At 36.6% G+C, this 24,282-nt stretch overlaps 2 protein-coding genes and 1 pseudogene across 3 annotated transcripts; 2 read left to right on the forward strand and 1 right to left on the reverse strand.

Moving 5' to 3' along the window:
• Positions 1–1,300: 1,300 nt before the first annotated feature.
• On the forward strand, positions 1,301–5,962 carry LOC122026837 (AT-hook motif nuclear-localized protein 22-like). The gene is made up of 2 exons (XM_042585542.1): positions 1,301–1,390; positions 5,211–5,962. The coding sequence occupies exons 1-2, from the start codon at positions 1,301–1,303 to the stop codon at positions 5,892–5,894; spliced, it is 774 nt and encodes a 257-aa protein (XP_042441476.1). The 3' UTR covers positions 5,895–5,962.
• Positions 5,963–6,319: 357 nt separating this feature from the next.
• On the forward strand, positions 6,320–8,358 carry LOC122026950 (annotated as a pseudogene).
• Positions 8,359–8,394: 36 nt separating this feature from the next.
• On the reverse strand, positions 8,395–24,030 carry LOC122026949 (isoleucine--tRNA ligase, cytoplasmic-like). Of its 2 annotated transcripts, XM_042585712.1 has the most exons (27): positions 23,354–24,030; positions 23,109–23,252; positions 21,606–21,838; positions 20,574–20,736; positions 19,979–20,092; positions 19,341–19,438; positions 18,037–18,115; positions 17,802–17,960; positions 17,631–17,720; positions 16,892–17,025; positions 15,614–15,773; positions 15,423–15,506; positions 15,109–15,321; positions 14,878–15,003; positions 13,306–13,443; positions 13,111–13,214; positions 12,969–13,032; positions 12,147–12,235; positions 11,929–12,070; positions 10,714–10,777; positions 10,568–10,635; positions 9,767–9,889; positions 9,606–9,671; positions 9,264–9,290; positions 9,028–9,130; positions 8,856–8,947; positions 8,395–8,766 (listed from the first exon to the last, which is right to left on the reverse strand). In XM_042585712.1, exons 1-27 carry the CDS (start codon positions 23,951–23,953, stop codon positions 8,653–8,655), a joined length of 3,591 nt encoding a protein of 1,196 aa, XP_042441646.1. In that variant the 5' UTR covers positions 23,954–24,030; the 3' UTR covers positions 8,395–8,652. The 2 variants fall into 2 exon arrangements, with proteins under 2 accessions (XP_042441646.1, XP_042441647.1); XM_042585713.1 differs by lacking the exons at positions 23,109–23,252; positions 23,354–24,030 and adding an exon at positions 22,054–22,186.
• Between the last annotated feature and the right edge of the window lie 252 nt (positions 24,031–24,282).

Raw genomic sequence — 24,282 nt, forward strand, 5'->3', positions numbered from 1 at the left:
AACCCTAGGTCTCTTGGGCTTGTGCGTTGAGAAGGTGCGGGAGAAGAGAGAGGGCGGCGTGTGAGGGTGAGGGAGAGGTGTCGTTCAGAAAATAAAATCTCCCACTTAAATTCCCTATTTATATTAAGTGATAAATTCGCCTCAACTCGATCATAAATATAATTGCTCTCCTCTTCTTTCAGCACACCCTTGCTGGGGCCCCTTGGTTACTGAAGTCATCTATAAATCGTAGAGCCTAATAGGTCTCGAGTTCAATTCCTGCTTAGGCTATTTTACGTTTTTATTTAATGTTGCTACTTCTGCTACTCCAAAAATTCCATAAAAATATTCTAAAATTCCAAAAAAATAATAAAATATTTTTAAAATTAATTTGAGAATTTTTTGGTGTTACAGCTACAGTACTGCTACAGTACGCTGTAGTACTACTACAGTAAAACCCTAAAAATAGGATTTTACTCCGAGTACAATTTCTCATTCACTGGTACCCTTACCCTTACGACTCATTTGACGCTTCCTTTGCAGTTTTTACCTCTTGCCTTCAAGTATACTTCCTTTGGCTCTCGTCCCTCGGATGCATTCAAACTCGCGGCTCGTCCCCAATGTCATCCTTCGCTTATGCCTCGAAGTCGCTTCCCTCGGCCCTTGTCCTTGCTGCCTTGTCCACGGTCCCTCAGATGCTTCATCCTTCACCGGACCCGAAGCCATCAACCTGAGTTGCATGTGTATCCTGCAAACCTGCACAACTCAAATACACATATCAAATACAAGGGTGAACCTAACTTAAACTCTTTAACACACACATCAAAACTATGATCGTACCGATCAAAACCTAGGTCGATTGCACCAACATAAACCTCTATGAACAGATAAGTTAAATTTGGAATCAATAATATTAAGTTCCGCTTGTGATTCCTAATTTAATTTCTAAAGAACACAATAGGTTGTTAGGAATGATTTAGGATTTGTACAAAATTTTTGTACAGGTGAACCGGTACGATATTCCGAGTATCAACCAACAACAACCTATGTGGTTGTTAATCCAAGGCATTGAAGAAATCTCTACTAGAAAGTACTCCTTTGCTAAAAGCAGAGTAGCCTCTTACACACTTTTAAGCTTACAAAATCTAGGAGAATGAATACAGGATTTGTAATTCAGTTGTTACTAATTTCCTAACTCTAAGGGTCTTTTTATAGTCCTTGGAAAAGTCTATCTGTAACTCGGAAGTGCCTTCAAGTAGATCCAAGGCGCCTTCAATAGATTAAGTTTTATCTGTCAAAAATAAAACTTTATCTTCGGGTAATGGGTATTGAAGGTGCCTTCCATAGGCCTTTGAGGGCGTCTTCCATAGACTTAGAGACGCCTTCCACAAGGCAGATCAGCCTCCAGCTAGTCTTCTTCGTGTAGATGATGCTCTAGTTATTCGGAGTTGAGCTCACCCGAACCCAACTTCGACCTTCTTCTCAAGCAGGCTTCCTCCCCAACTTCTCATCTCTCGGATACGCCGCGTGTGTCTTTCTTGTCCATCGATGCACTATTCCACAACTTCTCGTCCCTCGGATGTACCAAGTCCGTCGACTCGATTCTCGTGGTATCCTTCTCTTCCGCCGCATTTTCCGCTCGACTTCTTGTACTCCTAAGTTTTTACACACTTATACACAAGACATCAAAAATAAACATGACCTAACTTAACTCAGTTAACCATATCAAAACTATCATGGGGTACTTACAAAATTTTTTTTTTATCTTTATTAATTTATCAGTGTAGAGTGACCTGCCAATCTTTAAGCCTATCAAACTTGAAACTTTAGATGATTAATAATTTAAGGGCAGATAGCGAATTTAGACCCATGCTAGAATGAATCTCTTATCTTTATTGTAAAGAAAACAATTTGATATGTGCTTTATTCTGGAATTCTGAAAGTTTGAATCTATGAAAAGTAATTGCCGTCTAAATGATATTGATAATTTATTTTATTTTTTAGATTTAAAATTCTATTCTTCAGAAGAAAACTAAAATAAAATTACTAGCAAATATAAGCAAATTGTAATGGTTCCTTTTGCAGAAAATGAACAAATAAAAATGCATGAATTTTCTCATTTCATGGAAACTCACTATAAAAGAAAACAAGAAAAAAATCTAGGAACCAAAGTTGCAAGCATTCCATAGATTTTTCTAGATCCATTAATTTTCCTTACTATTAAAGGAAATGAAATCTAGCAACCAAATCTTCCATTTATTCCATTTAACAACAAGAATAATATAAGAAAGGAATATTGTATTGTTAAATCAGATGAATATGTGTTTAGGGACAGTGAATCCTAATCTTTTTCATATTTGAAAAAAAAAATACATTTTCTTAATTAACCCTTTTCCTTAATTTCTATTTATTCAATTTCTCCTGCCCGAGGCTATAGTGTCATGGTAAAACATGTAAATTATCATTCAGATATTCATGGCTCCACTTAAAAAAAATTAATAATTTAGGGATGAAATTTTGGGACGAATAATTTTCGTCCCAAAATCACAACAAGTTTGGCAACAAAAAACAAATTCGACCCAAATTAGAAACAAAATATGTAACAAAATATTTTCGTCGCAAATTCCCAACGAAAGTATTTTCGTCTCAAAATTCGTCCCAAAATCTGGGACGAATTTTGGATTCGTCCCAACTTCTGGAACGAATAAAGGATTCGTCCCAAAATCTAGGACGAATTCTGGATTCGCCACCAATTCTGGGACGAATTTAGGATTCATCCCAAATGTTGAGACGAATTCAGTATTCATCCCAGAATCAATTTTTTTTTAGAAAAAAAGAAAAAATAATCAAAAGCCTTAAATATGAACATAGAGACATCAAAATATCATGATACAAGTTTTTATGTGTTCGTATCATTCTCCTGATCATAAAAATATCCTCATCCATAATTTTGACCAAATATATTGAGTGTAGTGATTTTTTTAACCTTGAATTAGGTTGTAATTCGGGGTAAAAAATTACGACACTAAATATATTAGGTTAAAATAATGGATGAAGATATTTTTAAGATCACTAAAAAATTAGGAATCCATAGAAACTTGTTTCATGGAATTTTGACATCCCTAGGTCAATATTTAGGACTCCGAATGATTTTTTTATTTTTTAAAATTTTTTAAATCTGGGGCGAATTCTTGGATTTGTCCCAAAATGTGGGACAAATTTGTGGATTCATCCCCAAATCTGGGATGAATCAAAGATTCGTCCCAGATTTGAAAAAATTAAAAAGAAAAAGAAAAATCATTTGGAGGGCCTAAAAATTTACCTAGGGATGTCAGAATTTCACGAAATAATTTTCTATGGATTCATAATTTTATCTTCATCATAAAAATATCCTAATCCTGATTTTTAACCTAAAATATTTAGTTTCGTGAATTTTTTACCCCAAATTATATCATATTCGTGTTTAAAAAATTACGAAACTATATATATTAGGTTAAAAATTAGGATTAGGATATTTTCATGATAAGAATAAAATTAGGAATCCATAGAAACTTATTTAATGAAATTCCGACATCCCTAGGTTAGTTTTTTGTGCCTCCGAATGTGACCAAATTCATGTTAAAAAAATCACTACACTCAATATATTAGGTTAAAATTCAGGATTACGATATTTTTATGATGACGAGAAAAATATGAACTCATAGACATTTTTTTTTTCATGAAATTTTGATATCTCTATTTCCATATTTAGTGAAACATAGATAGTTTACTATTAATTAAGTAGGTTAACGTTCAACGCATGTTTGAATATGTGCCTAAAACTTAAAATATATACTTACTGATATCAGAATTTCATGAAACAAGAGTTTATGAGTGTTGTATCATTCTTCTGGTCGTAAAAATATTCTCATCCATAATTTTGACCGAATATATTGAGTGTAGTGATTTTTTTAAGCTTCAATTAGGTGTAATTCGGGTTAAAAAATTATGACACTAAATATATTAGGTTAAAATTATAGATAAAGATATTTTTAAGATCACTTGAAAATTAAGAATCCATAGAAAATGGTTTCGTGAAATTCCGACATCTCTAGGTCAATTTTTAGGCCCTTCGAATGTTTTTTATTTATTTTTTATTTTTTAAAATCTAGGACGAATTACTGGATTCATCCCAAAATCTGGGACGAATCCAAGAATTCACCCCCAAATCTGGGACGAATCCAAGATTCGTCCCATATTTAAAATTTTTTTAAAAAAATAAAAATCATTCGGAGGGTCTAAAAATTGACCTAGAGATGTCAGAAATTCATGAAATAAGTTTTTATGGATTCCTAATTTTATCTTCATCATAAAAATATCCTAATCCCGATCCTGATTTTTAACCTAATATATTTAGTTTCGTGATTTTTTAATCCTAAATTAAGTCATATTTGTGTTAAAAAAATCACGAAACTAAATATATTAGGAAAAAAAATCATGAAATTCCGACATCCCTATAAACTTGTTTCATGAAATTCCGACATCCCAGAATTTAGGATGAAATTTGGAACAAAAATTATTTTGTTGCAAATTCAATTCGATTTTCGTTGCCAAATTTGTTGTAAATTTTGCAACAAAAAAATTCGTTGCAAAGGTTTTAGAATTTGGCAACGAAAATATAATTGGTTGCAAAATTTTGTAGCCAAATTAGGGACAAATATGGCAACAAAAAAATAATTCGTTACCTAATTCATCCCGAAATTCATTACTAAATTTGCAACAAAACATATTTGGGGACGAAAATTTTATTCGTCGTCAATTTCGTCCCCAAATTCGTCGTTAAATTTGCAATGAAAAATTTTTCGTTCCTTCCAAAAGTTGGCAACAAGATTTTTGGGATGAAAATTTTTTGGTCTCCCAAAATATTTTGCAACAAAATTTTTTTATAAATTCGTCCCAGAATACATTATTTTTTGTAGTGTTCGAACTCTAATTACAATATATTTATAAAAAAAATTTCTCCAAATAAATGACATATTCAAAAGATGCTTAATTTTTAAACTGTGCACTTTCATTATTCTAGTGGCTTATAAAAAATTTCCCAAAATCAATCACCAAAAAATAATCAACAAGGCTAACTAAAATTCTCTTAGTTTTTTTATTTATTCAAATTCTCCTGTCATCTTTCTCTCCTCGTTTCTCTTAATCAGTTTTTTTTATTAACATAAATAAATAATCTGATTTTATTTCAGATTGAAGAAAATGGACCGTCTTCCTCCTTCACTCATGTCCATCAACGTCAAAGATTGCTTCAATCCAATGTCGAGCAGGAGCTCAACAACGTTAGCAACAACAGCAACAAGGAGAGTAGCGCCGGCGGCGGCGAGGTCGGGAAGCAGGGGAGCCAGCGAAAGCGCGGCCGGCCGCCGGGATCGAGGAACAGGCCTAAGCCGCCGGTGGTCATCACACGCGACAGCGGCCACCTGGTGAGGGTGCACGTGATGGAGGTCGCCGCTGGCCACGACGTGGTGGAGAGCGTCGCCGATTTCGCGCGGCGGCGCCAGGTCGGCCTCGGCATGATCAGCGGCCGCGGGACCGTCTCCGCCGTCAACGTCCGGGGCCCAGACGGCGCCGTGCTGCCGCGACGGGGGCTTTTCGAGGTCGTGTCGCTCTCGGGGTCGGTCCTTCCGCCGCTCTCTCCGCCGGCGACGTCGTGGCTAACGGTGTACTTGGTCGGCGCACAGGGGCAGGTGGTGGGAGGGAGCGTGGTGGGGCCGATGGTGGCGGCGGTGCCCGTGATGATCATTGCGACGTCCTTCGGGAAAGCGGCGTACGAGAAGCTTCCTTTGATTCCAGAGGAATCAAAACATCCCGTTGCAGGAGTCGTCGCCGGCGCTTCCTCCGCTACCGCAGCAATTGGTGGGCGCCGGAAATAGCCTACCGCCATTTCACGGCCACCTGCCGCCGCTGCCAGGTCTGGTCAACAACAACCTGCCGCCGCCGCTCACCGGCGATGATTTCGGATTGTGGGAGCAGCACAAAATTCAGTACTTCGATACAATTATAGAGAAGATTTAGTAGTAATTTGCAATTTTGTTTTATTTTCCCTTTATTTTTAAATTTCTTCAATTAATTGAAGTTAAGATATTATCATGTAATTTTTGGACGGTTTTCGATTTATTAAAAGGTAATTGTTGCTCAAAAGTCACTGATAAATATATATATATTTCTATGAAAAGGTTTCTTTGTAAAATAATTACATTTGGGTTTTTGTTCATTTTAGTCCATTTAACCAAAAAGTCCAAATTAAAAAGAAACTAAAATCAGAGCCAATAGTCAAAATGCTATCCACAAAAACAACAGCGTGCTTATTAAACAAACGCCGAGCAGCCATTCCCTACCTCCTTCTGACGATTCCGATCTCACCAACCTTCCATCCAACGGATCAAATTGCTCCTCCTTCGTCTGTGGTCCAACTCGCCGTCTTCTTATTTCCAAGCTTCTCCTCCAAATCCAAATCTCGAGCGAAGAGGCGGAGGAATCGAAGACATGGCCGCCTCCTCCACCGTCACCGCCGCCCGCGCCCTCGCCGGACTCTCGGTCTCCGGAATCTGCTCTCCCTCCTCTTCCCATGCCGACCGCCTCGCGGTCCCCTCCTCCCCCGCCGGTTTTTCCCTAGGCTCCCGCTGCCTTGTCTCCTCCTCCTCCTCCTCCTCCCTCCGTTTCCAGCCGCATCGCCGGCCCCGCACTGCCGCTCGCCGCGCGAAGGCCGTCAAGGCCTCCGCGGTCGAGACGCTCGAGGTGGCTGCCACCGATGCCCTCGTCGAGAAGTCCATCAACACCATCCGGTTCCTCGCCATCGACGCCGTCGAGAAGGCCAACTCCGGACACCCCGGCCTCCCCATGGGGTGCGCACCCATGGGACACATTTTGTACGACGAGGTCATGAAGTACAACCCGAAGAACCCCTACTGGTTCAACCGAGATCGGTTTGTTCTCTCTGCCGGCCATGGATGCATGCTCCACCTTGCTGGCTACGACAGTGTCCAGGTTCGCCCTTATTCTGAGTTTTACTTCCAGATTTGACGCGGATATTGGATTCGGAGTTTGGCGTTCATCGATTTTATCTCTTTTCCTTTCTACCATCGACTATCTGGATCGGAATTCTGCTGGATCTTAGTTGTTGATATGTCTGCCGGCTTCCTTCTGTTCTTTATTTCAATTGTCTGGTGAACTGCTAATTGCAACTTCCGACTGCTCGATCCTACTCCTTCTCTTTGTTATCTAGTTTTGTCGTGTTCTTAGTTTTTACTATTTTTAAAGTCTAGATTTTAAGATTCCAGCACTTTTTCCAAATCGATCTGTAAAAGAACTACTTTCTGACCTCTGCAAATTTGGTTTTAGATTGAAGACATAAAACAGTTCCGTCAATGGGGGAGCAGAACACCTGGTCATCCTGAGAATTTTGAAACACTCGGCATCCTGAGAATTTTCCAAATGTCCGATTTGGTGTTAGGGAACATGGGATGGGTGCTATCAGCAATGGCATTGCCTTGCACAGCCCGGGCCTTGTTCCATACTGTGCTACCTTCTTTGTTTTCACTGATTACATGAGGGCTGCCATGAGGATGTCAGCTTTGTGTGAGGCAGGAGTCATCTATGTGATGACTCATGATTCAATAGGTCTGGGGGAAGATGGTCCAAGCCACCAGCCGATCGAGCAGTTGATGAGCTTCCGAGCAATGCCCAATATTCTCATGGTCAGGCCTGCTGATGGGAATGAGACTGCTGGGGCATACACGGTTGCTGTGCTCAACAAGAAGAGGCCATCAGTTCTCGCTCTCTCTCGGCAGAAGCTTTCTCAGCTTGGCGGGACATCGGTTGAAGGGGTCGAGAAGTGGGTATGTCATTTCGGATGATTCCTCTGGTAACAAACTGGATCTGATATTGATCAGAACTGGATCTGAATTAGAAATCGCAGCAAAGGCTGCCGATGATCTGAGGAAAGAGGGTAAATCTGCACGTGCGGTCTCTCGTGTCCTGGGAGCTGTTTGATGAGCAAACAAATGAGTACAAGGAGAGCGTCATCCCTTTAGATGTCACTGCTAGGATTAGCATCGAAGCAGGAGCCACAATTGATGGGAGAAGCAAAGGCAAGTCCATCGGTATCGATTAGTTTGGAGCAAGTGCTCCTGCTGGGATAACATACAAGGAGTTTGGCATCACAGCGGAGAATATCATAGTTACGGCCAAATCTCTATAAGCTGAACTTGTTCAAGTTTTCTCTGCACCTTGGATTCCAAAGACAAACTAGGTAATGCTATCTTGAGTTTGAGAATACTTGAGTAATTAGAGACAATGGCTTTGGCACCCTAATAAATTTTCACAAGTTATTCATCCTTTCATTCTCATAAATGCATTGACATATTGAAGTCATCATTAAAATCTTTGCTGTTAAAACTACTGGGATTATACCACTGAGGTACTGAAGGAAACATTGTTTAAAATAATTCAACCAAAATGTTAAAACTACCCTAAAATTGATTTGCTCCTATTTCTTTCTAATTAGTGCCTAATTAATCAGCCTACGCAGGCTATCAATATAAATAACATACTCCCCAGCAGAAATACTTACCTATAAACTAAATTATTGAATACCAATACATTAGGAAGAACTTCACAATAACCTGTCATTTAATAATTCAATAGTTCCTTCCTTCTCAAGTAGGAATCTGCTACGCTGAGAAAGACATGCTTTTCTAGCTCCAACTCAACCACAGGTTGATTCTGAAAACAATCTACCTTGATCTGCAAGGTTGTTGTACTTATCAGCAAAATTTAAGCAGAATAAAACTACCACGAAGATTAAATTAAGATAGACAATTGAAAGGCCTAACCTTTCCATTTCCACCTTGAAACTCTAATTTCAAATTGGAAACTTCTCTTGATAACAAATATGTTTGTAAATTATCAGCAAGCTTCTTATCCCCTACAGCATAAAATGCAGGTATTCAAACCTCAAGTTCAGCGTGCTATACGACAAAATTTGATATAAATTGCACAAACAACCTGAATATAGTGCAACAATGGCTTCGGTATCAAACACAAGAGCAGGCTTTGCTATGCTGATAACAAAGGAGACATTAGGTGGTTCCTCATGGGATAGCAAGACCTGCAATCGGTTATAGAACACTAGTCAAGCAGTCTGTCAAGTCAACTGAGATTGTAACATGGAGCCCTCGCAACCCACACTGCTCCGCAATCAACATAAAATCAAATATCAGAGGATACAGTAATTTCTCTACCTGAAATTCCTCCTGGCACAAAATCACCTGAGATCAATAGCACAAAGTACAATATCAGCCCAGTCAAAAAAGGGTGATATAACATGTGAAATGGACGAAATAGAGTAATAGTAAATTACAATAATGCCTCGGGAAAAAAAACACAATGAATAAGGATGAAAGTTGCAAGGAACTAGGTTCCATTGAAAAATTACAGAAAAAAATAATTAGATACAATGGTGATGCATCAAAATAAAGAGTAAAGATGTTTGCTTTGGCAGAACAGAAAAGAAAAGAAAAGAAAAAGGTTTGTAATAGAACTATGCTCATTCAACAAAATTTCTTTAATTGCTTAACACTTACAGCATCAGCAGGAGTGTATTTTTCGTGAAGTAAAGGGGACCCAAGAGCATCTTTGATGTATTCGTCCTGCAGCAGAAATGCCGTAGAAAAAAATTTGAAGGATATCCACCATAAAGGTAACCAAAGTATCAGCACATAGCTTACAACAATGAAGACCATACCTGGGAATCCACAATTTTCTCCAAGATATTTTTATTTTTGCCAAGAGGTTCATAGTATACCTCCACGACATCAGTGGGATCCAAACCAGCTTTCTTGCGCAATTTCTGAATGCGGCTGACAACCTAACTCAAATAGTAACAAACGCTGAGCAAGCACCAAACATTATTTTGTTTTTCATAGGTGTAAAACTTGTACATCTGTGGAAGAAAGAAAATAAGATCTTCCATATCCTATCCTTTCATATCTCTCCAAGTTAAGGATCTTCACTCTGGAACCCAATTTCACATCAACAAGCAAATTTAACAAGCAATTGGGGACCAAAGATTGGCAATCTTCTAAAACACATTAAAGTCCAATCAATTCCAAAGCAGACCAACATGGCTGAATTCAATAACCAAGACAGATATGGGCACATACATAACACAGCATGAGGGGAGCACTTCTAGAGAGATGACATTGGAGAGGAAATTTTAATGGTCCAAAGCACAATAGACAAATGGAAAGTATGAATCAATCTATATCATAGAAATATAGATTCCAAGTGCAACCAAAATTCAATTACTGCACCTTTGCAAGTAATAAAATATTAAAAATTCGAAAGACTGATTTATAAAATTTATCAGTTCGAACATAGACATGGTAAAAGTAGCCTTCAATCTCTGGTGCAGATATATGAGAAAACAATGCATCTGTTTTTTAAATGAAAACAGTATATAACATGATGAATATGTAGGAGAAGAAATATTATTGACTTATAAAATCTCCACAATCTGAAGAAAAATTTAGACACCATAACTTACCTCTCGAGCAACTCCTGCATCAAACAATGATTCGTCAGCTCTTAAATCCAATACAACCAAAACATCACCTGAGGAAAGAAATATGACACTGAGCTGGGGAGGAAAAGGAGTTTTACGTTATGATCTAGAGACAAACTTTATTTTACCATCTCCAGCAGCATCAATCTCCTTTTCTGTGCTACCAGCAGGCCGTTTGAACTCCCGCAATATCTGAAAGCATGCACCAAATGTAGTGATCTCTCGGAACCACAATAATTAGAAATTTTAAAGAAGTTGAACCGTGGAACATCAAAATCTTTACGACCCATATGTTTTAGGCAATGAGAAAAACATACAAATTGCCACCTATGTCATCAAGACGGACTAATCCAGAATGAATGCAAAAACTCAAAAAGTATTATCAAGTTATTTGATTAGCATAGTAAAACATGATAAAATTAATGGTGAGCGTAAGATACATATGATAAAGCCTATGAGTTAAGCCAGCTATTGCTATAGCTGTTAATTGATTTATCTAAAACAAAGTACATTATGGAATAAATACATCAACCTGAAAATCAAGACAGATGATGCCAAAAAAAAACTGCCCAAGCATCGAGAGGTTTAGGCAAATAACATATTGGTGTGTATGATTCTTTAATCAGTGAGGCAAAGATAGAATGCTAGCCACATGTTATCACTGTTATGGACCATTGAAGCAGGTCACCATAACTATATTGAAATAACTCCCAAAGAAATAATACAGAAAGATAGCATAAATGTCTTAGGACTTTTCTTCTATATCTATTGAACCACCAGATAGGTTGGTCATCAACACAGCAACACCCAAAAATTCTAGAAAATAAGATAGGCGGTGAATATACCCTAATCACAAGACAAGCCACAAACAAGAAAAGGAAGATAAGTGGAACAAACAGGAGAGGTGGTGTATCTGAATAGCGATAGAAGTCACAATTTTAATGTAAGAGCTTTCTTCAGACTAAAAAATCCAAATTGCAGCAAAAGTATAAGAAGCATGTAACATACGAAAAAATATCTGCAAAAGGGGAAATGCATAACTTGATCAGATAATAACATCATAATTCACCAGTGCAGCAAATATAGAGAATGGTTTGAATTATCAGTATGATAACAATAATAATCTAGACTCCAAACAGTATGTACCTGTATACACCAGGCCATATAAGTACATACAATCTGGAACAGGCAGTACAAAAAAAATCTAGATTTATGATTTAAAGTAGACAGTAGCCCATTTGCAAAGTTTCCTAAAGAATGATCAACTCAAGTGTTCTACGGAAGATTAAAGATTAATCATATGCCAAAGTTTTATAAGATTTTGAAGATCTTAAATTTTAGACCTTTATATCATCCTGCTTCAGGCAATGCCCTGAGAAAGTGGCTTCCCCAGATTGCTCAAATAACAGTATGTCAGCCTGAGACATTGCTTTAACCTCCTTAGCCACAGCACCCATTGCCTTCCCCAATCTTTTACCTAATACACTAAAAAAAAACAAAACAGATATCAGCTACCACAACCTGAAGGATTCCAAAAGACTTAGTGAAAGCCACAGCATACCTAAAATCAGGCTCAGCCCGTAATGAAGCATGCTTCAAAGGATCATTGCAAGGAACCACTAATTTAACATTGAGCTCCTCCATCACATACTACAATATCCAGAGAACATTTGCATTTCACTTCCGTAAAGTGATCCCATATTGGAAGAACAGAGCTAAATATTTGAACGATGAAAGGTGTAATAAAGCAAATTTTTAACAGAAAATAGCACATGAAAGATGCTAAGTAACTTCAAAATAAATAAAGGGCAGCCCGTGCACGAAGCTCCCGCCATGCGGGATCCCGGGAAAGGATCCATTGTACGTAGCCTTACCTTGCTTTTTGCAAGAGGTTGTTTCCAGGATTCGAACCCGTGACCTTTTGGTCACATGACAACAACTTTACCGTTGCGCCAAGGCTCCCCTTCTAACTTCAAAATAAATACAAAAAGAAAAGGGATTGGTATTTCTTTTAGCGTTCATTGTTCTCTTGGGAGCTTGGTTTGCTTTCAAAATGTAAAATTAGCAAAGTATTACTAATATTGGGGTTCGTGAATTTCACTATTCTTATCTGGTCAGTTAGAAGTTAGAACTGAGTCTGTTTAATGCATTTAGGATTTTCTATGCTCTCGAACAACGACAATCATAAACATAAATTTGTCACTGTCTGAATTATTATTTTCCTACTAAACTCCAATGGCAACAGATGGGTTAACCAGAGCTAATGTTAATATAATTCATATAAATTTACACCCAAAAAAAATTAAAATCTTTAAATTAAGAGTAGCAAATGCAAATGGAAACAGCACTAATGCACATAAACAAAATTTAGTTGAAACCAGACCTCCCTCAACTTTCCAGTAATATCTTCAAGGAAGTCTGAATCAGGATGAACAACAATCATTTCCCTGAAAATAAAAGAAAAAAATCACTTGCTCAAAAACAGGAAAACATTATAGCAAAAAGTAAAAATCAATTCCTCATACTTGAGTGGTGTTTTGAGAGGTTTACTGTGACGCTCCCGAATGTTGCGCACCAGGTCAATGACGGTCATCATCCTCATGACACTTTGTTCAATGCGCTTGTTCCTCTAAAGATATCAGCAGAAGATATTTAAGCAAGTTAAAATGGAAGCGGAAACAGAAACAGAAAAATTGCTGCTAAGAAACTGATAATTATACCTTCCCTATTGTTGAAGGAAAATTACAATAATGAACGCTTTCCTCAGATCCATCAGAGACCTTCCGAAGGTTTTGATAAAGAACCTCTGTGAAGAAAGGAGTGAATGGAGCCATCACTTTGCAGGTAGTTAAAAGTACCTAAACAATATCAAACTATATATGAGTGATCAAAGTATTCATCACATTATGCAGAATTTAATAATGTTTCTTAAGATTAAAATGAAGCTTGGCTTAGGTAACTGAAAAGAAATCCAGATGACCTGGAAAGAGCAAAAAAAAAAAAAAAAGGTCTACAGTGATATCGGTTTTCAAAAGCAAAGTCAGTAATAAGAGTTTTCATCTTATCACATCAAATATTGGATGATGATATAGATGTCATTGAAGGATTTGACAATGCATGAAAGGTAGAGAGACTTGCACCAAAACCAATAAAATAAATAACAAAAGAGCAATAAATAAAACATGAGGTCCAGAAATTTTATTCTATCAAAACATATTCAAATATCTCCCTGTTGAATAATAGATCCAAAATATCTAAACCATTCAACTTAACTATCATCTCACTGTTTATTCTATTATTGCTAAAATATATTGTCATCGCTGTCATCATCATCAAGTCATGTTTGTCCCAACTATTACATGTTTCTTATCCTTGCATTGACCCCCTATGCAAGTTCCATTGAGCTCTATGCAAGGTTGTATTACTATCAAGGTAATTGGCAGTTAAGACCATAGGATCACTTACAACTATCCAGTCCTAGTGACACTCATATGGATTTAGACTGTTTAGGCATTGGCTAACAAGGCCTAACACAATTATTAACATTTTTCATTCAAGCTTGGGATTGTTGAAACACTATAAGAATATTTTGTATATTCAATTTCAAATGTGTTTGATTTCTATTTTTTTAAACTTCAAATGTGTATCTTAATTCTCATCTATTACCAGACCACTAAGTGGAAATAACATTCGCTAGGGAGATTTATACTGAATATGATTAACAAGTTCATCTAGTAGCAATAAAAAAGATAAGAGCTTAAAGATAGTGTTTCAACCTATAATTACATAAATTATTAGCTACATTTTACATAACTATATTATTATACAAGGATTGAATTACTAGATGTTTACTGCCTCTCTAAAATCCACCAAAATAAAAGTCCAGGAACTTTAGAATAAATTTTCATAAGTAAATGGAAATCATGAGAAAACCCTTCTTTCCTTAGTATTTCTCATTAATTGCTTAAAAATAAATAACAACAAAGTTGACCTTACAAGTGTGAGTCTGAAGCCAAGATTTTTTTTTTTTTTGGACCTATTCTCAATGGTTTGCCTCAAAAAATTTCATTATGTATGGTTTTTCCCCACTTAATGTATTCCTTATGATGGTTTTATCTGATCAGAAATACTAGCACAATGATGAAATAGATAAATATATGATGGTTTTAAGTTTAAACAACATCAAATGCAATTGAAATAAAAAGTATCATGCAATATCTTGCACTACAAACATGGGAAGAGAAAGTGCAATACAAAATAATAAATCCCACAATTAAAAAAGATGTGCATACATTATACAAAGTCGAAAGCGACATTATGCAGTCTTCTTCTCCTGTACGCCCCTTCAATCTCTTTCGATTAAACCGCACATATATGTTGGTAAGATTGTCAATGAACTTCAAAAGATATGGGATGACCTGCAAAAAAAAAAAACCACATTAAGAAGAAAAAAAAGCGAAAAATTCACATATCATAATTTTAAAGTTTAGAATAAAATGAGCACTAAGGAGATATGCAGATACCGTGTACAGCCGATAAGCATCCATTTCTTGACGAACAAATTGAATTAAACTTTCAGTAGCTGAATTTATCCATTGGTCAAGCACATTTGAAGAGTTATGAAGAGTTTCATAATGCGCTGGAACAAAGGATGTGGGACCCTCAACCTCAAGCCTTTTTGCATTTTGCACAAGGAATCTATATGCATTATACCACGGAAGGAAGACATCTTTGACCTGCTTAAGCAAAACAAAAAAGGCAACAGGAACAATATATTAAAACAAACATCACAGACAGTCCACATGGCAAACAAATCATGATAAAAAGAGCCACTTACAACATTATACACGCCATTCTTTTTGAACTGCAAATTCTCAGCACGTACTACAGGAGAATTAACCAAATATAATCGCAATGCATCCTGTAGGTTCCATGTAATCATTATAACCATGGAAATTGTATATATATGAACAAAACAAATTATCATAACTTAACATTAACTTCTTGTTAGTGAAGCTAATTGCATACCGCTCCATAATCGCCTATGACTTCAGTTGGCGATGGATAGTTCTTCAAACTTTTACTCATTTTCTTCCCATGCTCATCCAACACAAGACCATTGCAGATGAGATTTCTAAATGCTGGCTTCCCAAACAATGCCGTAGATAGCACCATAAGTGTATAGAACCTAAAATATTATCACATAAAAATAAACACTGAGGTGTCGATAGGAACTAGCATGAGACATAGGCTAGCTCAGTATATTCTCATACACAAATTACTCAATAGTGCTGAAAATCATTTGATTTATGAGCTTAAACAATATCAATAAATTGCATATTCTTCAAGACACTAAATGATGAGAAGGATGCACAAATGAACAAGCAGATTGTGCATAGATCCTCCAAAAACAATTCAATATGATAGTCAAAAGTAATCCTTTAAAGTCAAAACTATCACACAGTCATCAAGAACTTAATAAACCAACCATCAGGTTCTCAAGCGAACATGTCCATGGAAGTACTTAGGTCTCAAAAATACAGGAACAAATTGTCCAAAGTAGAAGTGTTTAAGCAACAACCTATCAAATACACCGAGCATGAAGTTTCAACATTAGAACAAAAACAAGACAAACATGAAGGAAATATAGTGTTGGGTCATGTGAGCTATAAAATCATTCAACTCCATGTGGCAAACCAAATGACTAAAAGGTTTGATGATAGCTTAATCATGATTAAGAAGTTAGTGGAGGTTGTGTTAACTTGAACAAGATTTGTTTGCATGGTAAATAAAAAAAGAATGGATATTTTGTTGATTTGGCATCCACTCTCATGTTATGCATATTTCTCACTCCAAATCCTTTTTGTCCAATTTGCAGTCTCGTTCATCTTCTCTCACCAGTGTCATTAATGTAGTTACACATCAGCTAGGCCCCTCTGTTAGAATTGTCTCTGTTAGTTGCATTAACGTAGGAATAATCAAGAGTGTACAGAAGAGTTCAAACCAAGACAACAGGTGCTAATAAAAAACAAACAAACAAACAAAACATTTGCCTTACCAGTCAAATTACATATCTAACATCTCTAATTAGACAATCAACTAAAATGAATAAAGCTGATCTAGAAAAACTTGAACCAAAAAAAACCCCTTCAAATTGTTGCATAGAGATAGTGAGGCTCATTTAGAGACTAAAAGATGAAAATGGAGTAAGAGGGTGGAAAATAGCATTAGAAATTAACACAATATCATATCTAGAATAGAATCTATTTAACATGCTTCAAAAATAGCTATAAGAGAAAAACCAACCATCCTCGGGTTTGGTCAATTCCCTCAGCCACAAAGTGTCCAGGAAAGTTCTTTTCAAAGAGTTCAGCATTCTCAAAAGGGTAATGAATATAAGCATATGGCATTGATCCACTCTCAAACCAACAGTCGAAAACCTGGAAGATGTATAAAAAATTTATTCATCACCCAACAAAATACGGTTTGATTCAATAGAAAATCATTTGCAGAGTATATAGAGTATAAACTGCAACACCAGAAGAAACCAATCAAGCTTTATTTAACAACTTTTAACAATCAACTTAGCTGTTTATCAACTAATCAATCCAACTAAAAGCCCATCAATTTATGCTAACTTTAAAATCTGACGCCAAAATATTGGTGGTTGAGGGATGTGGATAATTCAAGTTCATGCAGTGACATATCTGCACTGTTCCACAGACTTGGACATGATGCATTTTATTAAAAAAAAAAAAAAAACCATTAAGAGAGCTTATTTTTGTTAATCAACCCTATGAAAGCTAGATGAGTTTGTTCAATCAAGAACTGGCAACAACCAGCAGATTAGAGCAATTAAGCAAATAATATTTATACTTTGAAATATCACTAGCATCATGGGAAAACACTTGCACAAAAAACAGTTCTCAAAAAGCCTAAGTTATTGTGATCATATGTGTGAATTATAAAAAGGAACGACAAGTATAAAATACCATACTGATTTATGTCTGAATATTCACACATAAATTGTCTTGAGAAAACTCACATCATCCACACGACGAAGAACACCAAACTCTGGACCACGTTCAGAGGGAATGGTTATATGATCAATATTGTGACGATGAAGATCAGTAACCTTAAAAAGACAATGTAAAAAGGTGAAAATTCAGATGACAAATTAAAAGAATTCCAACCAAAAAATAAAGCTAGAATGCACCTTAGCACCAGATAGCTTCTCAAGTTCACTAATAGAACCAATAACTCTCTTCTCAATGAAATCCTCACTGACCCAAATAGGCAGAGGAGTGCCCCAAAACCTAGTTCGGCTAACAGCCCAATCTCTAGCATTTTCAAGCCAATTATGAAACCTTTTTTCCTGTAGTTAAAAGTAGATTTGGACCATAACAGCTGTCTAGTTCTACACAAATTCTAAAAAATGGAAAAGATCAAACCTTCACATATTCAGGGATCCAATGTGTCTGCTTGTTACTTTCTAACAACTGTTCCTTAATCTTCTCAACTGAAACAAACCTGAACATACAAGTGCATGCATGTGAAACTACATAATTCATAATAACAACTACAAAAAAAACGGAACATTTTTATTCTCACTATCCACGAACTTTTATGCATAATGGACTATTGGACTTGCAACCCCAGATTGAGGAATGATTTTTCTTATTAATGTAAAATTTTAATTGTAATTACTTTGATAGGCACAAGGATTTCTAGCTACCAAACCACTAAAAGATTGAAAAGATTCAACAAGAAATATAAATACATATGTGCAGAACATGATATAGAGAAATTGACATCATCAGAGGTAAAGTCAAACACAATTGTAATTTAACAGATGACCAACTTTTCAATATTCCTACTTTTTAAGTCATCCAAACAACAATTGAACAATCAATTTCATTTGAACTAACAAAATGGTTAACCTAGTCAACAAACATGCTTTGACTTGAAAAGTTAAGCTGAAATAATAGATTCATAATCAGGTAGTTCAACAGCACAAAATTATTTCTTCAAAATAAGAGCAATAACCTGACAGCAAAAAAAGATCTCCATAATCATGTAAGCAAGCTTTAATCAGTTTAAAATTAAACTAAATTTATATATAGAATAATTTAATTCATTAACAATAGTATATTTTATAAGGTTCAAGATTATATTTTTTTTTATCTTTCCTAACAATCTATCTCCTCCATCTTTGAAGAGGCTTTTTTTCTCTGTGTTTACCTTGTGGATGGATGAAGGATAGAAAAAATTTAGCCATCTTTAAAGAAGTTAAGAGGTGCCCTCGTGGACATTTGAAGGAGTAAAAAAATTAACAGATGGAGGGAAAAAATTAACGGGGGAAAGGAATTAACTCTAGGAAAAAATGAAAAATAAAGAACCGTTGCAAGGCTGCGCACGCCAACCACGCCTACCCTCTACAACATCGTAGAGGCTGCCACAAGGTCATCGCAACCTCACGGAGACCGCCACAAGGCTATTGCGATCTCGCAGCGGTCTCACAACTCCTTTTCGGCCATTGCCACATGGTTTCAGTGTCAATCGGCAAGCGAAAAGGAAAATTCACCCATCCTGGCATGGGTTGACATCTTATTCGCATGTAAGTCACCTCTAAAAATATCAAAAACTAGTCTACCCATTATTAGCAAGTCAAACATCCTATAGAAAAGTGGAACTAAAAGCTTAATTTATTAAAAAAAAAAAAAAATTCAATCAACAACTTTAAAATGTGACTTACCAACTAGTAACCGCTCGATATATAAGGGGAGTGTCTGATCTCCAGCAAAAAGGATAAGAATGCACCATACTTTTGTTATCGACAAGTCTTCCTTTCACCTGATCAAACATTAGAGAAGTTCTACAAGTAATAATTAATGACCCCCCAACATAAAGATAAGATGAACAAGTGATGTAGATTAAATAAATATATTTATTGAATTTTTAACATTTTCGTGCTAACGACATAAGAAAAACAAGAAAACTTGGTGACATATTAATTTCCATCAAAGACAACAAGCACGAGGAATCACCTTACGAAAAACAAAAACAAAAAAAAAATAGTGCCACATATTTTCAGGTCAACTGCGTGGGTCTAAATACGCCATTAATATCCAAGGATTTATCAAATTTTATAACTAAGATTTTAAAAGCAAGAATACTCAAATGAAAATCTTACAAGAATTCCATATATAATTATTTCAAAAATTAAGAACTGTTTTAAAATTTCAACAGAAGCATACCACATAAGAATTTGTCATCCTGCAAAATCTGGAGTTATAATGTTATATAAAGAAGGATTAAAACACATCTCATTAATTAGTCATGAGTCGCCTAACACCATATACATTGAGTAAGCCTGTCAACCAAATGTCTTACCTTAATTGAATTTATAATATCTTTATCAGCATCCTTAACATAGCGCCCAGAGAAATCGGATACATCTTTAGTAAAGCAACCATCAGCGTCGACTGCCACAAAAAGATCCACATCCTATTCATTAAAAGCAAATAATTATGTCAGCAACCTAAAACAGTTTCAGTCAACTCCTCTTGATAATAACTTGGTTTTGAAAATGAAAATAATGAAGGCTCAGTTCCAAGCATAAGCAACAAAGACCAAAAGTGACAAAGTGCCAATGTGTTATTTACTTATTAATTGCATCTGAAGGACAATTCGGGCCCTTTGAAGCATACTTGCATTTGATAGATACCAAAATGCAATGACTAGAATATTAATCAAAGCATAAAATGTAGTTACCCGCATGTTTAATCCAAACAATTAAATATTTACATTAACATTTGCATAGAGGTCCAAATGCTACAAGGTCCTATAGGTGTTGGCAAAAATCTGGAGAAATAATTGAAGTTATTGCTCAAAAAAATATTAGAAGAATATTGTTGATTATTTTGATTGCATCGTGATCTGAATGACAATGGCTTTGAACAACCACAAATGATCAACAAATTCTGACCTTAATTATACCAGAAGACACACAGACCCGGTAATCATCTTCACCAAAAGCTGGTGCACAATGAACAACACCAGTTCCACTATCATCAGTTACATAACTGTCTGCAATTACCCTGAAGGCTGTCTCCGAATACTTCAAGAAGTAATCAAACAGAGGAACATATCTGCACAAACAACATTATGACAGCTCAGTACTGGAAAAAAAAATTGCATAAGATAATTGATGTCTGGACTCTGAATTTCCAAAAGGATTTTGGGAATTTTTTGCACAAAAAATGTTGAACACAAATTTGTCATTGACGAGTAACATAGAAAAAAAGAAACATTAACTCTTATACTCTAGAAAGAAAGGCTAGAATCCTACAAAATAGTTATACAATTAGTGGAAAGTAGATGCAGTTGACACCTTTAGAAATTGAAACTTAGAAAGTTCAAACCCATGAAGTTGTAGTTAAAAGATATAAGATTGTTATTTCTCATTGTATCTCCAAAGCCTCGATCACATAAAATACCTTACATTGTATCACTTGTAAATTTCACCTGTGGCATCAAATAAACTTTACTATATAGCTAACCTTACAGCTAATCTAGTCCTAAACAAGTCTACAAAACACCCACAAGCAAGCCATCTATGAGAGAGAACTAATCTAAAAAATATCATTGAACTTCTAAACATCACACACAGCCTGCTTTCATCATTGTTTATCATTATCAGATACTAATTTTATCATACCTATAGTACTAACTATCAAATCATCTTTTATATATCTGTATTTGACAATCAATTTGATCTGAAGTTAGGCATGGGCACATCAAATGTGCAGCACACATATTGACTTGCCTACTCCTATACCACACATAGGATGCATAAAAAGCTTCTGTATATCTATACCACTTATATGATATGCAACGTAATCCTTCATTAGTTAAGCATATGCAGCCGCATAAAACACTTTTTACATCAGTGATCGTGACCATGGGTACCTACAAATAGGTAGAACGAAACATTTGGCAAAATGTAATTTTTACTCACTTCAATCCAACCAAAGAAGCGCCTGTTAATTTCTCCACTAACTGATATGATCCAGCATCAACGCCACTCTTGGTTTTACTGTTGGTGGTTCCCTTGCTCTTAGAGTTGGCTGATGACTTGTCTTGTGGAGGCACAACTGCTCCAGCTGATTCTGATTTTGACTTTTTGCTAGGCAACTGGGACAGCCGAGATTCTGCAACAATGTATATTGCACCTGATGTTTTTTCTCGGACCTGTCATTGTTTACATAGGAATCACAAGGAAACAGAAACAAAAAACTTATACAAGAGTTTAAAACGTGCAAAGGAATGACAAGTATGATGCTATTCAAAATGCAAGCATAAAACATATCTGAGCCTGACAACTTACAAATTACAGGAATCATTCAAAGTGGTCATTGACTACCCCAATCAACAATAGAAAAAATCAGCTTTCAATCTGAACTTACAATAGTAATGACCTTTCTTGCTAGCAACTTATCCCCATACTCCATCGAGTTCAATAGAACCTGATTGGTCGACATGAGGGTTTGAGTGTCCATGCTTCAACCCTCTGCAAGGATGACAGGACGAGCAGCACCCTACCAAAGTCAGAGTTGCCCCAAACCTCTATGGAGATTGCTTCCCACAAACCCCAAATGTTAACAAGTATAAAAAAATCCTTACTGTTTGAAAAGAAGGCAAGCAATAACTGGACTTTATTTGATTTGGTTCAGCACAAACTGGTGTTTTATCACAATTCTAATTTTGTGGGTGGCCACTATACAGCAATACATATAGTCACGTCCCACCTGGTAATGCCAATTGTATAGCACCATCATCACCATGAAGCCAAACATACAATGCATACAACTAGTTATGAATTGACCTCTTGATTAATATTTCTCATAAACCTGAATGCAAAAATCAGTAGAATTGTAGAATGCACATGATCTCACGAGATAATAGTCCAAAGTGTTGTCTAAACAAATAGAGGACTACTCCTTAGAACGAGAGGAAAACAGTTTGACCTGTTTTAAGATTTGAATGGTTGAAATTTTTTGAATTAGTGCAAATAAATATTCTCTCTTAAACTAGAGAAGTTTTAGTTAGAAGCTGCCTAAATCCTAAACAATGCATATGATACAGGATGTTGTTTTTAGCCAAATCCCTATTCGGTAGTGAAAAATTAATAATAACTGATCTGTGTTGCATTGAATTAATTGCATCATAAGCATGTCATTGTGACAATATAACATTAATATTTTAAAAATAATTTTACAGTACATAAGATTAGTTAAACTAAGATCGGTATTCATGAGAAATGAGTTATGCACTATATTCAAAATAAATTGACATGTGAATAATTAATTGGTGATAGAGCCATTAAAATATTCATATTAAAATTTAAAATAAACTGGATAGTCAAACTTGCTTTTAGGTCATTATAAAACCAAAAGCGCCGCATTAAGACAAGAAGCTCATAAATAACGCTGAATAAAGTTAGCATTAAGACAAGACTGACCTTTACATACACAAAATCAGCGTTGACACACAGAGCAAGATTGCTAGGAAGTGTCCATGGAGTAGTTGTCCATGCTACAAGCGCCGCATTATCAGGATGACCAACTATTGGAAATGACACCATGATTGCAGGGTCCGAGACATCCTACAATTATCAAAAGAGGACGAAATGAGATGATAGACGCTCAAATGTAAAATTGACTTCTGAACAGAACTGATCAAAAACAAAAGAAATCTGAATAGAACCTTATATTTCATCCCGGCTTCAGTGTTTGAGAGTGGCGTCCTGCACCCGGTGCTGTAAGGCATGACCTTGAACCCGCGGTACACAAGATCCTTCTCCCACAGCTGAGCGAACACCCACCACACCGACTCCATGAAGTTGAGGTCCATCGTCTTGTAATCGTCCTTGAAATCGATCCACCGGCCCGTGCGCGTGATCACCTGCTCCCATTCATTCACGTACCGCGTGACGATAGAGCGACACTCCTCATTATACGCGGCGATACCCATTGCGAAGACGTCGTCCCGGCTACGTATGCCGAGTTTCTTGTCGATCTCGAACTCGACAGGGAGGCCGTGGCAATCCCAGCCGAAGCGGCGAGTGACGTGACGTCCGTTCATGGACTGGTAGCGGGTGACGACGTCCTTGATAGTACCTGCGAGAATATGGCCGTAGTGGGGGAGCCCGGTGGCGAAGGGCGGGCCATCGTAAAAGACATACTCCGGCATTGCCTCGGTGCGCTTGAGTTGGGTCTCGAAGGCACGGATGGACGACCAGAAGCGGAGGATGGACTCCTCCTGCTTCGGAAACGAGAAGTCCTTGCCCTCACAAACGTCCTCCATCGCCGGCGACAGAAGGGCGGCGCGTCGGAATTCCGGAATGAGAGGCGATCGAGTTAATCCTAGGTTTTTTTTTTTTAGTCAAATGAGCCGCTCAGGGGGCCTCGGCCTATTTAAATAAGAGAATTTTTCATTTGATCCATAATTTATATTTTTATTTACATATCATTGTCAAATAAACTATGTTTTAAATATTTCCAATTTTAGTTTGGAAAGATTTATGTGACCAAGAGGAACCCGATTCGTTTAGCTGGGTGGTAATCTGAATGTCCTATCACAGCGTCATGCCTTGGGGACCCGATTCACTTCTATTATGGGCAGACGTAAGAGTG

This window comes from Zingiber officinale, chromosome 10A (assembly GCF_018446385.1).
Source record: "Zingiber officinale cultivar Zhangliang chromosome 10A, Zo_v1.1, whole genome shotgun sequence".
Taxonomy (NCBI): domain Eukaryota; kingdom Viridiplantae; phylum Streptophyta; class Magnoliopsida; order Zingiberales; family Zingiberaceae; genus Zingiber; species Zingiber officinale.